A 12,914-nucleotide genomic window follows, 5' to 3' on the forward strand; every position below is an offset into this window, starting at 1 on the left:
AGTTATTTATGATCCAAGAGTACTAAAGCATAGATATACTGGTGTAAGGATTTTTGGTTGGGATGCTTGAAAAGTGGTAGTTTAAGGATTTTAGGGTCATTCAGTCTGTTTTACCTCTGTAATTACTTCAGTCTTACATGCACTATTACCTTCATTCAAACTTTGTTGATGTATTGAATAACTCTCAGATAATTGAGTTATGATGGGTAAAATAGTAACGAAAAAGCTTTATTTAAACCATCTTGATATCTAAGTTCTATTTAAAATGATATTTAATATGGAACTGGAGGGAGTAGTATACCTTGGTGTTGGTACAGACTTCTTTGAAGGAAACGTTGTAGGCAGCAATACGACCTACAGCTACACAAAGCTCTGGTGCTCCATTCCCAGGCCAAAAGCACATGGAAAGACCGGACAGGCGAACCTATAATCTCCGCTTGTCATTTGGGCCGGCATATTTTCCCTTTTCTAACTACGGTCGAAAGTTTCCGTCCGCTAGGAGTCAGGACATCTATGATTGACCAATGCACTGAAGCTCAGCCAAGGTTTCCATCTCAACAGCTTCTTTTGCAAATTGGAGAGCCTTTTAGCCTGTCTGTCCTCCACAAGTCCAAGACATGATAATTGGATGCCCAGCCTTCAGCTCTCCTTTTTCTTTGAACAAATTTCCATAGTGCATCGTTTAAGGAAAGTATCAACTGCACCCGACCTGATCTGGTTCGAGTCCAACGTACCAATCGCCTCAACCAAAGGCTTGAACCAGCTACCGGGCACCTTACATAGTCGACACAGGCCTGCTTGTACATGGCAGCTGCTGTTACACGAGCACAGTGAGCTTATTTCCATGTTCAAGGCGGTACACGGGTGCAGCCACGGAACATTGGACGGAACGTGTCCAGGCTAAAGGCTAATCCATCGTGTTGGCCTCCAGCTCCAGGATTGAGCCGTAGGATGCCTATCGCCGGCGAGGACGAGTGGACGACCTATCCGTACACGCCAGGAGCCACGGCTAGATGGTTATGGCGAGATTCGGAGCACGGAAACGCCATCCCGCCGCTCAGTTGCGCAGATGACGCAACAGTCAGAGCGTCACAAGCCTGGCGAGGCAGAGCCATACAGCGGCCACGCTCGGCTGATCAGTGAAGTCAAAGCTCACGTCGGGTACGGCATCAGATCCAGGGCAGTCACGCATCAGATCAGCAACACGGTTGCCTCCGTTCGGCTCTACACGGGAATGGGGACAGAGCACCGGTTCAGGTACAGAAACTCCGCCTTCGGCGTCTTCCTAGCTCCTACCAGTGGATACAATCGAGTACTCCTACCAATACTATCTTTCTGGTCCAATAAGCTGTACAGGAGAGCGTATCTGCATGTTAACTAAACATCAGCGCCAGCAGTCTAACCTCATCTCGCTCCTTCCGGTTAAACGAGGGCAATCAATGTCCAAATGCGGGTTAATCAAGGTTGCTTCGGTTGTAGCAGCAGTGATGTGAAATTGTGAGTAGACATCAGAGCGACGGGCATGAGGGGACATCTGCAGGGCTGCAAAGCTGTGACCTCGGATGAAAGCAGCTTCTGAGCTCAAGGCAAGCAAGGCCTGCTACTGCTATAGTACCTGATTTGCCATCTGCATAGCACGAACAGAGACGTGTTAAGACGGAGGAGACACCTACAGACGCTGGTTTCAAATACCCTAGTATGCATGAAAGAGTCACGGTCTGTTCAGGTCCGAGCTTTGAGTACACGCAGATTGGGTGTGCCATGTGCCATGTGCCGTGTGCGTGTTCAAGAGCTGTGTGGGGCGTCGCAATTGGAAGGGAATACCTTTTCTTGGCAAATCCTTGACAGCGCTTCTACGTGGAAATTCTGTAGCTCTTCAAGAACTTTAACATCTAAACCCCTGAGGTCCTCACCCTGAAAAGCAAAGCTCGCATCAGTAGAATAGAAGCACGACAAGCTAACATTTCAGAAAATTCTGCTAACTGTTCAAGGTAATCTGGCAAAGAGAAAATTTAGAGCACAAAAGTAGATTAGCTAACATCTTCCCTGTTGGAAAAATTACTGCAAGGATAAAGAGATTAGAATAACCTTCAATCTAGACACGACGCTTTCCAATTCTTTGCAGCGTCTCCTTTCGAAACTGTATGCAGCTCTTGCTTCTTCCAAAGTACTGAGGCCATCCCAGTTCCCGTTACCTGAAGCTTGCATTTCACTTAACGTTCTGCCAGTATCAGCCTTAGGTGAGTGAAAGCCGTTTTGCTTTGCTTTGAATTCAAATAAATCTTCTTGAGAGCTTTTGTTCTTTATCTTTGAAACAAGAACCCACATGCTTGCCAGTTCGTTTTCCAAATCATGCTCACGGCACTTGGCATCATCAAGCATCTTTAGAAGCTCACTCTCTCGCTTGACCTTTTGGGACATTGTGTCCTCAAGCACGGCCTCCCTTTGACAACTACCAACCAACTCTTTCTGCAACTCATCAACTGAAATTCCATTCTCATGATCGCGTCGCTTTGTGTCATTGTGAATATTACTCCTTGAAACTGATGCAGCTAAGTCTGCGTTCAGCTTTGCATTTTCATAAGAAAGCCTTGTGACCTCTTCTGCCAATTTTTTTAGTTCAACTGCAGCGGCAGCTGCCAATTCTTTAGCATAGGATGCTTCCTCAGCCAGCTTTTGACTGTGCATTTCCAATCCATCCTTCTCTTTTGCTAACGTCAACTTTTCTTGCTTCAAATTTTCAATTTCTGAAGCCTGCAGCACCGGTTTTAGGTTTCAATCGACATATCACAAAAGAAGATGAAGCAGATTGACTACAGTGGGAGGTGATGAGCGAGGGGCATATGCTCTTTACCTGCGTCAGCACTTGAGATATTAACACAGACTCGTTTTCTTCAGTTGTTCTAGAAGGCACATGTGAATGATTTGAGACTTCATTTGCCTGATCCCTGGGATCATTGCTCGTCATTGATGGTTCACTAGACTGCATACTAACAAAGCTATCCTTGCTTCTGGCAGCTTTCAACAAGTTGCTGATTTCTTGCCTCAACTGCGCAACTGTTTCTTGGAGTTTTACATTTTCTGTTACCTGCTTGAACAGGAAAAAGGAAATCAAACTGATATGTTGAACATCAAAAAAATTATGCCCCCACCCTTCGCTCACCTTTGCTTGTAGCTGGTCTTGAAGAATTCTATTATCCGCAGACATAATCTAGAGAAACGACCAGTCAGAAAGAAAATAGAAAATAGTCCAGCATAAATATCAACTGAAACACAAATGTTAGCTGACAAAGTGACTGTGGACAAACCTCCAGTTCAAATGTCTTCTCACTCAATTGTGTGCTCAACTTTGAAAAGGTCTTTGAGAAAACATCAGATTACACAACATCGTCAGATCATTGGCATAGGAAATGACCATCAAAAGATAAATTTCTCTAAATGCGAGATTGGCTCACAGTTTAGCAACTAAAATGCTAAGAACGAAATTAGACCTAATTACTGCAATAATTAGAATATGTCCAAATGATAATTGATAGAAAATTGCATGTAAGCCAAATAAGATGAGGTTAAACTTCCAGCTTATCATCATGTAGCCATTATACGAATTATTACCTGGGATAATTCAGTCTTAATTGTTGGGTCTTCAGTAGTTTCCAGTGATTGCATCATCCGCTGCTCTAGCATATGTATATGTGATTTCTTTTCATTGATTTCATCTTTCAACTTCTCAATTTGCTCCTGCAGCATAAGACATAAAGGGGAAAAAAATACTTGGTAAAAATGTACCAAAATTGGGATAGGCAAATATGATAAGGACAATGATCACAGAAATATGTTTAGTTGGTTACAAAAGGACTATCAGAAAATTTACCTGAATCTGCAAATCTTCAGGGTTGCTGGCTGCTTGCTCTGACAGCCTTTTGAGTGAGCTTGTACAAAGTGCAACTTCCCCAGCCAGCGTTTTGACCTGTTCTTGTAGAAGATCTATTTGATCCACGATGGTTGTTCCACTCTAAAAAGGTAACATGGCAGTCAGTGTCGATGAATATAGCAAATACCCACCGAAACAGTACGCAGGTAGTACAAGATGCTAAGACCAAACCAACATGATTGGAGGTCCTATTAGCAAGGACGGCATGGTCATGCTGCTGCTCCTGGCCAGACGAGGTAGCCAGGCAAAGAAAATAAGGACTATGAAATACCATCGAACTTTCAGAGCTAGCATGAAATCAATTCCGTCATAACTTCAGACCCAGATCCACTTGGCAGCTTCTTTCACTCACTATAGTCTGGTATCACATTATCCTTGATGGGCAGCAGCACCACAAAATTTGTGCAAATGTCCCCAAAATGCCATTGTCCTCCAGCAAGCAACAATCCGAGAAGTACCAGACCTCAATTACAATTTAACATCGATGTTCCCCGACCCCATATTTCATAAAATAGTTTGTGCCAGCTAAGTTGCTTGTTGAGACAAGGGAATGCATGCACAGTGAATGCGGAAGCAGGGAGAAAAATCAAAAGAGAAAAAGAGTAAAAATTAGAAATTCAACTCACCGGCGGAGGGTGTCGTGCTCTGGACGCGGCACTAAATAAATCACCAGCTTGAGTCCTTTCAAGAAAAGAATCAGCAAGTGTTGAGTCATCTCCTTTCCTAGTCATAGATTTCCTTCGACCATCCTTCAGGTCAAGCAGCAAGTTTTTTTGTTGCGATGATTTAGAGCAGGAAGGTGAGCCGCTAGCAGTGCTCTCACCATCCACACTAGATGATAGCCCAGATAATTGGTCGGACTTCTGCATAAGTCAATATATTTAATTATTCATGCAGATAGTCTATATGGCTAGACTGCCTTTATTCATGTATACCTTTAGTTTGAACCAACCAAGCATTCCACGTTTGCGATTCCTTCTGTCAAACCTGACTGACTCATCAGGATTGCTTGAATCAAGTTTCCCTTCAAGCGAAAGCTCAGAATCAAGACTAACATCATCATCATCTACAAAGTCCCGCTTTCGATCAGGCAAATACGCAAGCTGCAATTTAAAACAGAATAAGAACAATAGGTACACTCCAATACACAGGAAAAAGATAAATTATGCAAGAGAAATAGTGCTTCATTATGTGCCAAAACCAAAATAATCATATTACGAAGTGCTTCAAAAACTAAAATATCACGGTGTAGAGCAATTTTTCATTTTCCATCCAGCTTGTTATGTAACCATTTTTCAGGTGAAACAATGTCATGAAGAGATCTGTTCTCATTGCATACTGTTAACATCTTAGGCACTACATCCTCATAAATACTAACACGCAGGATTAATTAACTGTCCTGAAAGCACTATAGTGTGATGGCAGACTATACTTTCACACATTTCAGCTAAAAGGGAACATGTGGGGTAAAACAATCTTAATATGTTGTTGTTTATACCAAACATGAAACATATAGCACAAGTTTTCTACTTGTGTATTAGGCAGCAGAAGTGCAATCTCAGGCAGTTGTCTCACAGTATTACATATTAGTCAGAAAGAAAGCTGCAACTAGCTAGGAATTATCACTTCAACAAGAATAGCATCATACAATATTCTCAAATTAAATCCACGATAACAGAAGAAAAGTGGTACCTATGCTGCTCTTTCACACTTGCATTATATTTCTTAGTTTCTACGACATGCTATTGTTAAGTTTAATCAAATATATTGTTCTGAGTTTGATTAAGAGAACAAAATGTTGCAATCAAACAAACAAAACAAATAGAGCATGGGATCAAAAACCTCATCTTCCCCAAATGAATGCCGTCGCCGGAGGTTAGTGTTTCCTGAAACATTTAAGGATATCGAACTTTTGGTTGATACCAATATTAATTTTGTTAGCCTCTGAATTCTACCCATTAGTGCTGCTTTTGCTTCCTCTTCCTGTTCTAGCCTTGATTGAAGTTTGACTTGCCCAGCTTCAAGCTATCACACAAAAAATGTCATGCAATAGATTAATCTATGCGAACGGAAATATGGACAATAAGTGATGTCCAAAGGATGCCATCCAGAATTAACAAATATATGTAGATATTCCATAGCATATACACACGTAAGATGAAAGCAAAAGCTAGTCATGCGGTGATGCTGCATGTTTTTACAGTTCTAAAATAGTTTCCAAAAAGCAAGAAAGAAAACAGAATTATTCACCAAAGGTTAAATGAATTGTTGAATAGGATGCAAAGCAAACCTGAAGTTTTAAATTAACAAGATCCTCTTGATCCGTAGGAATAATATACCCATTTCCCATAATACCACGTCTCAGTTGCTGTAGCTCTTCTTTTAGGCAAGATATCTCCTTTTGATACTTCTTTATTAAGGATTTCTCGTCTATTATCTGAAAAAGAAAATTCATGAACATTAGGCAAGCACAATAGTGCAAAATAATATGGATTCCAGACTAATTAATTATTACCTTGTTTTGCGAAGCTTTTATTTCAACATGCTTGCTCCTGTGGGAAAATTTTAATGTATTATGTGTCTCTTCACTGTTGCTGGACGCAGGAGTAACTGTGCAAATAAGCTGCAACAAAGATAAGGGTTAGAACATAGCAACATAGGCTGCATTGCACTATGAAATGTGGTACACCATGCATAATTGTATATGTAGAGATATTTTTCCACAAAGCAAAAGCGAAATATAAAGAAAAGAAAAGGGGGGTTGGCGACGCAAGATAGGAAACACAAGGTATATTGTATAAGAACTACTCACAGAAATGCGTCCATGCCCACTCAGAGAATACTGAAGTAAGCGTGTGAGCTTTGAGTCCCTATAGGGAATATGAGTAGCCTTACCATCTGTAAGTTTAGCAATAACCTGCAACGAAAATGTTGACGACAATTTTACCAAGAGAAGAACAACCAAATAGATGAACAAAGAATATGACCATTTTCTCAGTACCCCTCCCTACTGGCCAGTTATATTTAAGGACTAGCAAATAAATTTAGGTTGTAGCAATTAGGTGAAGCATGCAAGAAGGAGCATAATATGTCTAATAGTAGAATGATTGTATCACTGCAAGTTAATTCTACTAAATTTGGCAGTTGGCAGTTCAAGTGTTCCCCTATGCGGCCGCCTAGCTGATAGGCAACACCATCCCGCCTAGGCCTGCCTGAATGCCGATTAGGTACTAGGCACTAGTCTGTCATCCAACTAGCTCCTAGAGACCAAGGGAACACTGGTTGGCACAAATCTATGAAATGGGTCACGAAGTTAATCTTTATATTTATGAGTAAGTCAAAGTAACAAGAGAAATCCTTAGCAACATAGGATACTTACAGTTCCAAGGGTGAGCAAACTCTTGTTTATGTATGAACCTTCTTTGCGTCGTATTCCAGTTGTTTCAGTCTTGGAACTCTCAGAGCCAGCAAGGTCAATCAAGTTCTGACAAAAGGATATAAAAGAATACTGTAAGAGCATGTAGATGTCCCAGAATTTCTAACCAAGCTCATGTATCTTAAATGCCCCAAGACATAAAGCAGTTGAAATAGAATAAAATTATAAGCATACAGGAGGAGAGGAATTACCAACTGAGACAATCTGACTTCTTCTGCTTCATTTTCACCAGAGGGACTACTCTCAATAGTCTGCAGACATGTTGTGACAGTATAAGATTAACAAGTCTACCTGATTTAACTGTTATATTTTTTGGGGAAAATAACTGATATTTGTTAAACTAGTATTTATCAAACAAACTTCTGTTAGGAGAAACAGCAGAGCTTGAGATCCAGTAAAGTACTATGTGAGACAATTAACAGTATTTCACAGACTTAACAAGCGTTTGTTATTGTACTTATTATCTGGAGTAAATAACACCGCAAGTCCATAAATTTGCATGGTGAATTCAAGTATGTACATGAGCTTATTTAGGTGACCACCAGACTTCAACCCATAACGCAAGTTTAATGAACCAAAAAGAGAGGGAGGGGGGCGTACCAATGTGAAGATAGTGTGGCTCCTACTGCTGACAAGATTGAAGTTGTTGGATCCAACATGCCTGTGCTCTGTAAGAAAGCAATGGCATCAGTAGTTCAGTACAAGACTGATTTGATTCTGATGTGTACAAACTACAAAGACATAACAAAAAAGGAATTGTTGAAACACATGCGTTCACATAAGTGAACACAGATATGCAGGCACAATTGTTCTCCATGTTTGAATTCTATATCAAAAAGACATCAGAAGCGCTCCAGGGGAAACACCAATCCTGATAATCGTAGACCATACAAGAGATAGTATAGAAAAGGAAATACAATGTGGACCCAAATCCTAATGCTTGTGTACATTAACAAATTCAACCGCATGGAACCTGAGAAATCCTTGGGTGCAGTTGGTGTCTTGGTAATAATTTGAGAGGAAGTATTGAGTTTCATGTACCAACCAGTTCATCCAAAAGCTTAAGCTATTGAGGAAAGGTGGACAGTGTACTTCAACACTCCCTATATGCCTAGACTACACGAGCCTAAAACATACAATCGAAGTGCGCCCCATTTTTATTTTTTTCTTCAAATTGCATCAACCAAGTTCCAAACTTAGATCTCTTGGATTTGATACAATATCGGGATTCATGCACCAGCCAATTCACCCTAAGGCTTAATCTATTGAAGGGTGGGCAATATACATCAACATAAAGATAAAAGGTTGTTTCTAGATAGAAACAAATACCTTCTCCAGATGCTATTAGAGAGAGCGCATGTGCAGGTGATAAAACAACCTCTTCTTTAATCCCTTCTACATAAGTTCCCTAAATCATTATATCAATAGAAAGAATAAGGGTACAATAATTTATCAGCTAAGGAAAGACTTGACTCATGTACAAGATTATCTTTCTCTAGAAGAATGAGAAAAAGGACCCGGTCATTAGACAAAATAAACCAAGAACAGATAAGTGATGAATATGCAACAATTCATATCAAGTAATTAAAAGAAACCCTGTACAGTTTAACTTCCTGTGTTTTATAGGATTAAATGGACATGACTGAGTAATCACACAATAGATTCTAATAAATACCACTACAGCAGGTACCTGTGCATCCTCCCGAATTCTGAGATTTTGTCCTGTCGGATCAAGCAAGTCATTGATAACCTGCAAAATGATAAAGATAAAATCAAACGTGTGAACAAATACTGAACAGTTCCACGATTGAGTTGTGTGTCAGTTCATTTCACCATATATATTTTACCACTTTGAACTTGTCCATTCCATTACTTTTAGGGGTTCAAGTTGAATAATAACATCAGAAAACTTATCAATTGCATCATAATCAGGAGCAGCATGGAAATCCTGATCAAGTGATCATAAATGTATATGGAATTATGGATAGGAAATAAACTGGCATCTAGAAGGTACCCAGAGTATGCAATCAAAGCTCCAATAGGGAGCTGAAATTGTAATTGATCTTGGTGTTGCAAAGCAGTAGCAAGCAGATGCACGGCTTGAAGAGAGAAGTCACCTCATTGTAAATTTCAAGATATGAAACTCGCAGAAGAAACTCTCGTCCAGGTGTCTGATGTGATGATGTCAACAAAAGAGATGATAATGTCATGCAAGCCTTTTTTTTGGGGGGGGGGGGGGGGGTCAAACAGTGGATACAAAAATGAGCAAATTACATCTTGAATAATGCTGAATACATCCTTCACTGCCAATGGAATGATTCCAGGTGACTTTTGTTCTCCCTGCAACAATAATCCAAGTGTACCATGAAAGGAAGTTCAGTATTCAAAACTAATAAAAACGTCATGCCCATTCTTGTAGGATGAAAAAAACGAGTTTCTTTATCTTGATATCGTAAGAACTAAGAAGCAGAAGACGATGGTAGCCATACACTAAACAATAAAGGTCTGTGTTGTGTTGAACAAATAAGTACGCAGCAGTACATCACTAAAAGTGTTGATGATAGTAGATGCATAGACATAACACCAAAGCAGAAACTTACGTGCATAGTGTGTGTTTTCCCGCTGCTAGTTACGCCATATGCAAAAACAGTGCCTGTGAGGAACAGAGAAATTTTAGGAAACTGAATAAATCTCAGCGAGTAAATATACCACCTCCAGTCCAGTTTACTTGTCGTTTAGGATATTGTTATGGTCTCCAACTAACATGTTTTTTTCCAAGAGTGTATGTTTAACAAAATCATGATGACATAGAAGTACTTTTGATGATGAATCCATTTGTGTCATTTTCCATGTAACGAAATTAAGTACTTCTATATGTCGTAATGGTCAAAGATTCAAAGTTTCGAAAGGTTGAGTGCACACGTTTCTAGGATGACATCCATTTTGGACTGAAGCCTGGAGGTAGTATAATAGAATAAAAGGAACATCAGAATGAGTGCACATTGCTTATCCTAACAGCTTGACTCATATGGAAACATTGGAATGAGTGTGTTTGAGGGTGTGCCTCCGGATGTGTGACGGCTGGAACATGCCATATGGGATGAGGTGGTGCTCTAGATCAAGACGGGCATAAAGGGCCTGTCGGAGCTGCTACCATAGTGCCTGTTATCGGTCATGCTCCATTGTTCCGCAGCGCATGTAGTCTCCTAGTTAGCTGGACCGTATCGGTCCTTTTTCTTTCTTCTCCATTTCTGTTTTGGTTTTGGTTTTGGTTTTGGCCTTTTTCTGGCTCTGTCTTGTGGACATTGTCCTTTTACTTCTTTTTAATATAATGACGGGCAGTTCTCCTGCCAATTAGAGAAAAAATAGAAGAAAAGAAAGCATGCAGCACCACTGCACCAGCAACCAGCAGTGCTTAAGTCATAATCAAAAGCAGAGGTGGCAGTGACAAAAAGCATGCAACACTAACTGCTAGCTATGTCAAATTTTGTGATCAGAGGAACAGGGAGCACTTCAGAGGATATACAAGCAGTAGGTGGCTTTCCCCCAAAGTCTCTATAGAAGGGCTGCAGAGCCTTCCAATCTGCATTTTACAACAGACTTTTTCCATTTCCCATAGGCCAAATATGATGTCTACAAAGCTCTTCTGACATGCAGCTATGGTAGGAAGTGACTATCAATTTTTCGTCCCACTCAAAAGTCTAATAGGTGTGTAACAACGGTTCCCAGTCTCGCAACTAGCTATAACATCACTTATATTTCTAGTAAAAGCAAGAGAATTAAAAATTGAAACATACCATTGATTCCTTCCATGGCACCACTTACAACATGCTGAGCAGCAATATCATATACATGGCGAGTTGTAGTAGCAGGGCCAAAAACTTTATCTGCAAAAGTGAAAAAATGCAAACAAAAAGGATGCATATGGTTTAGTAAACTCTACAGACCTGGTGAATATCAAATGTAACTGTAATGTATAACTCATATCTGATTAAAGGTTCTTGGGCTGGAACTTGACCTCAGATTCAAAACAATAACAGAATTAAACACATTTATTCTTTACCATTTGTTGCAACTTTTTACTGACAAGCATGAAAACCACACCACTCTTGATTTTGCATGCGATAGAGCCTGCTTGATCAACAATAGTGGCAAACAGTACGAAGCAGAAATCTGCTTCTCTTCGTCCTTTAGGACGCTGACCCTAGAGAATTGTTTTCAAAGTTTAAGCCTCTACGCTCTACTGCGACAATGTATCAACATTATAATGCCCAGGTATACACCAGAAAAGGAATTTGAGCTTCTACTGGCACTCTATTACCAAATATGTCATACCCATTGCCCTTATTCCTCGACTAAGCAGTAGGGGCAAGCTTTACTTGTCAAAGTATTTTATCCCCACTTTTTGAACAAAGAGGTATAATTCCTGCGCATCATCACCTATTACACAATGTAGTATTTCGCCGAAATGTGCTCAAGAGCACTCACCGAAAGCATAGGCAATGCTGGGGTTGTACTCGTTGCGCACCATGTTGTCACCATCCGCGTACCACGCAACCTCGTCCCCCTTGTTGATCTCCCTAGGACTACACCATAAAATACAAAAACCCATGAGACACAACACCCAGCTCGAATCACACGAAACCACAAACCTCACGCCGTCCACAGCACAAAGCGCGCAAGTGAGAGTGAAGCACACCTGAGGGGCCGGAAGCGGACGGTGACCATGATGTTCTCCTTGGCATTAGCCGCGTCCACGGGCGGCGCCCTTGCTGAGGCACGCAAGGAGGCCGACGAGGGCGTGGTGGGCCGCGCGGAGGCTGTGGAGGACGACGTGGCGGGCCGCACCGAGGACGACGGTGTGGTGGGCCGAGCGAAGGCAGCGGACGGGATGGCGGAGCGGCTGCCGGAGGACGAGGACGGGGTGGTGGGCCGCCCGGAGGAAGAGGATGGCGTGGACGGACGCCCGCCAGACAAGGTCCTCCCCGGGGGAGGAGGCGCCGGCGCCGACGCTGCCGGCGCCGAGCGGCGGGATCGGAAGGGGGAGATGCTGGAACGCGTCGACCTCGAAGACGACATTGCCGAGCCGCGGCGGATGGAGCTTGGAGCGCAGCCGGGATTGAGGCGGAGGACTAGGGGTTTGGGAGGGGAGGAGGCGAGCACGAGCTCGTGGGGTTGCTTTGGAGGGCCGTCGTCGTCTTCCTCCGAGTCCGAGGCGCCCGGGTGCCGCCTTTTTTGGTGTTTTTGGTCTAAAAGCTCTGAAGTTTCCTTGGGTTAGGCCCACCGGAGGTGAGCTTACCGCGGCTTTTTCGGGATCAGAAAATGTCCGTATCCAGATTGAGGTTGTTTTGATGAGCATGATGGAGGCTTTTAGCACCGATTATTTTTCTTTCGAAAAGGGGAATAATATTATTAAGAAGGTAGCACAATACATCATCATTTTACACATAGAACCTGAAAATAGAAAATTACAAAAAGATCCTTTCAGGTCTTAGTTTTCTTCTTCATCATCTCTAGTTGCATTCGTCATCGATGAACGTCACAAAC

At 41.7% G+C, this 12,914-nt stretch overlaps 1 protein-coding gene across 2 annotated transcripts; it reads right to left on the minus strand.

Annotated features, from left to right (window-relative positions):
• Positions 1–411: 411 nt before the first annotated feature.
• Positions 412–12,668, minus strand: LOC133924249 (kinesin-like protein KIN-7E, chloroplastic). 2 transcript variants are annotated; one of them, XM_062369697.1, is made up of 25 exons: positions 12,067–12,668; positions 11,856–11,953; positions 11,165–11,254; positions 9,968–10,020; positions 9,642–9,707; positions 9,485–9,538; positions 9,058–9,117; positions 8,697–8,775; positions 7,968–8,035; positions 7,559–7,618; positions 7,311–7,415; positions 6,744–6,848; positions 6,447–6,554; positions 6,222–6,368; positions 5,774–5,956; positions 4,867–5,034; positions 4,558–4,791; positions 3,872–4,012; positions 3,613–3,738; positions 3,309–3,359; positions 3,164–3,211; positions 2,855–3,088; positions 2,089–2,754; positions 1,825–1,914; positions 412–1,627 (listed from the first exon to the last, which is right to left on the minus strand). In XM_062369697.1, the coding sequence occupies exons 1-25, from the start codon at positions 12,444–12,446 to the stop codon at positions 1,607–1,609; spliced, it is 3,435 nt and encodes a 1,144-aa protein (XP_062225681.1). In that variant the 5' UTR covers positions 12,447–12,668; the 3' UTR covers positions 412–1,606. The 2 variants fall into 2 exon arrangements, with proteins under 2 accessions (XP_062225681.1, XP_062225680.1); XM_062369696.1 differs by having other exon boundaries at positions 4,558–4,794; positions 12,067–12,667.
• Between the last annotated feature and the right edge of the window lie 246 nt (positions 12,669–12,914).

The sequence above is a fragment of the Phragmites australis genome, chromosome 7 (genome assembly GCF_958298935.1).
Source record: "Phragmites australis chromosome 7, lpPhrAust1.1, whole genome shotgun sequence".
NCBI lineage: Eukaryota > Viridiplantae > Streptophyta > Magnoliopsida > Poales > Poaceae > Phragmites > Phragmites australis.

Bases quoted from the DNA above. Each gene is read 5' to 3' on its own strand.
- LOC133924249 (XM_062369696.1), bottom strand. From the start codon at position 12,446: ATGTCGTCTTCGAGGTCGACGCGTTCCAGCATCTCCCCCTTCCGATCC. The intron at 10,021-11,164 runs GTATGTTTCAAT...TGTTCCTCACAG, and splicing joins TGCCATGGAAGGAATCAATG to GCACTGTTTTTGCATATGGC. The intron at 9,708-9,967 runs GTAAGTTTCTGC...TTATTGTTGCAG, and splicing joins GGAAAACACACACTATGCAC to GGAGAACAAAAGTCACCTGG.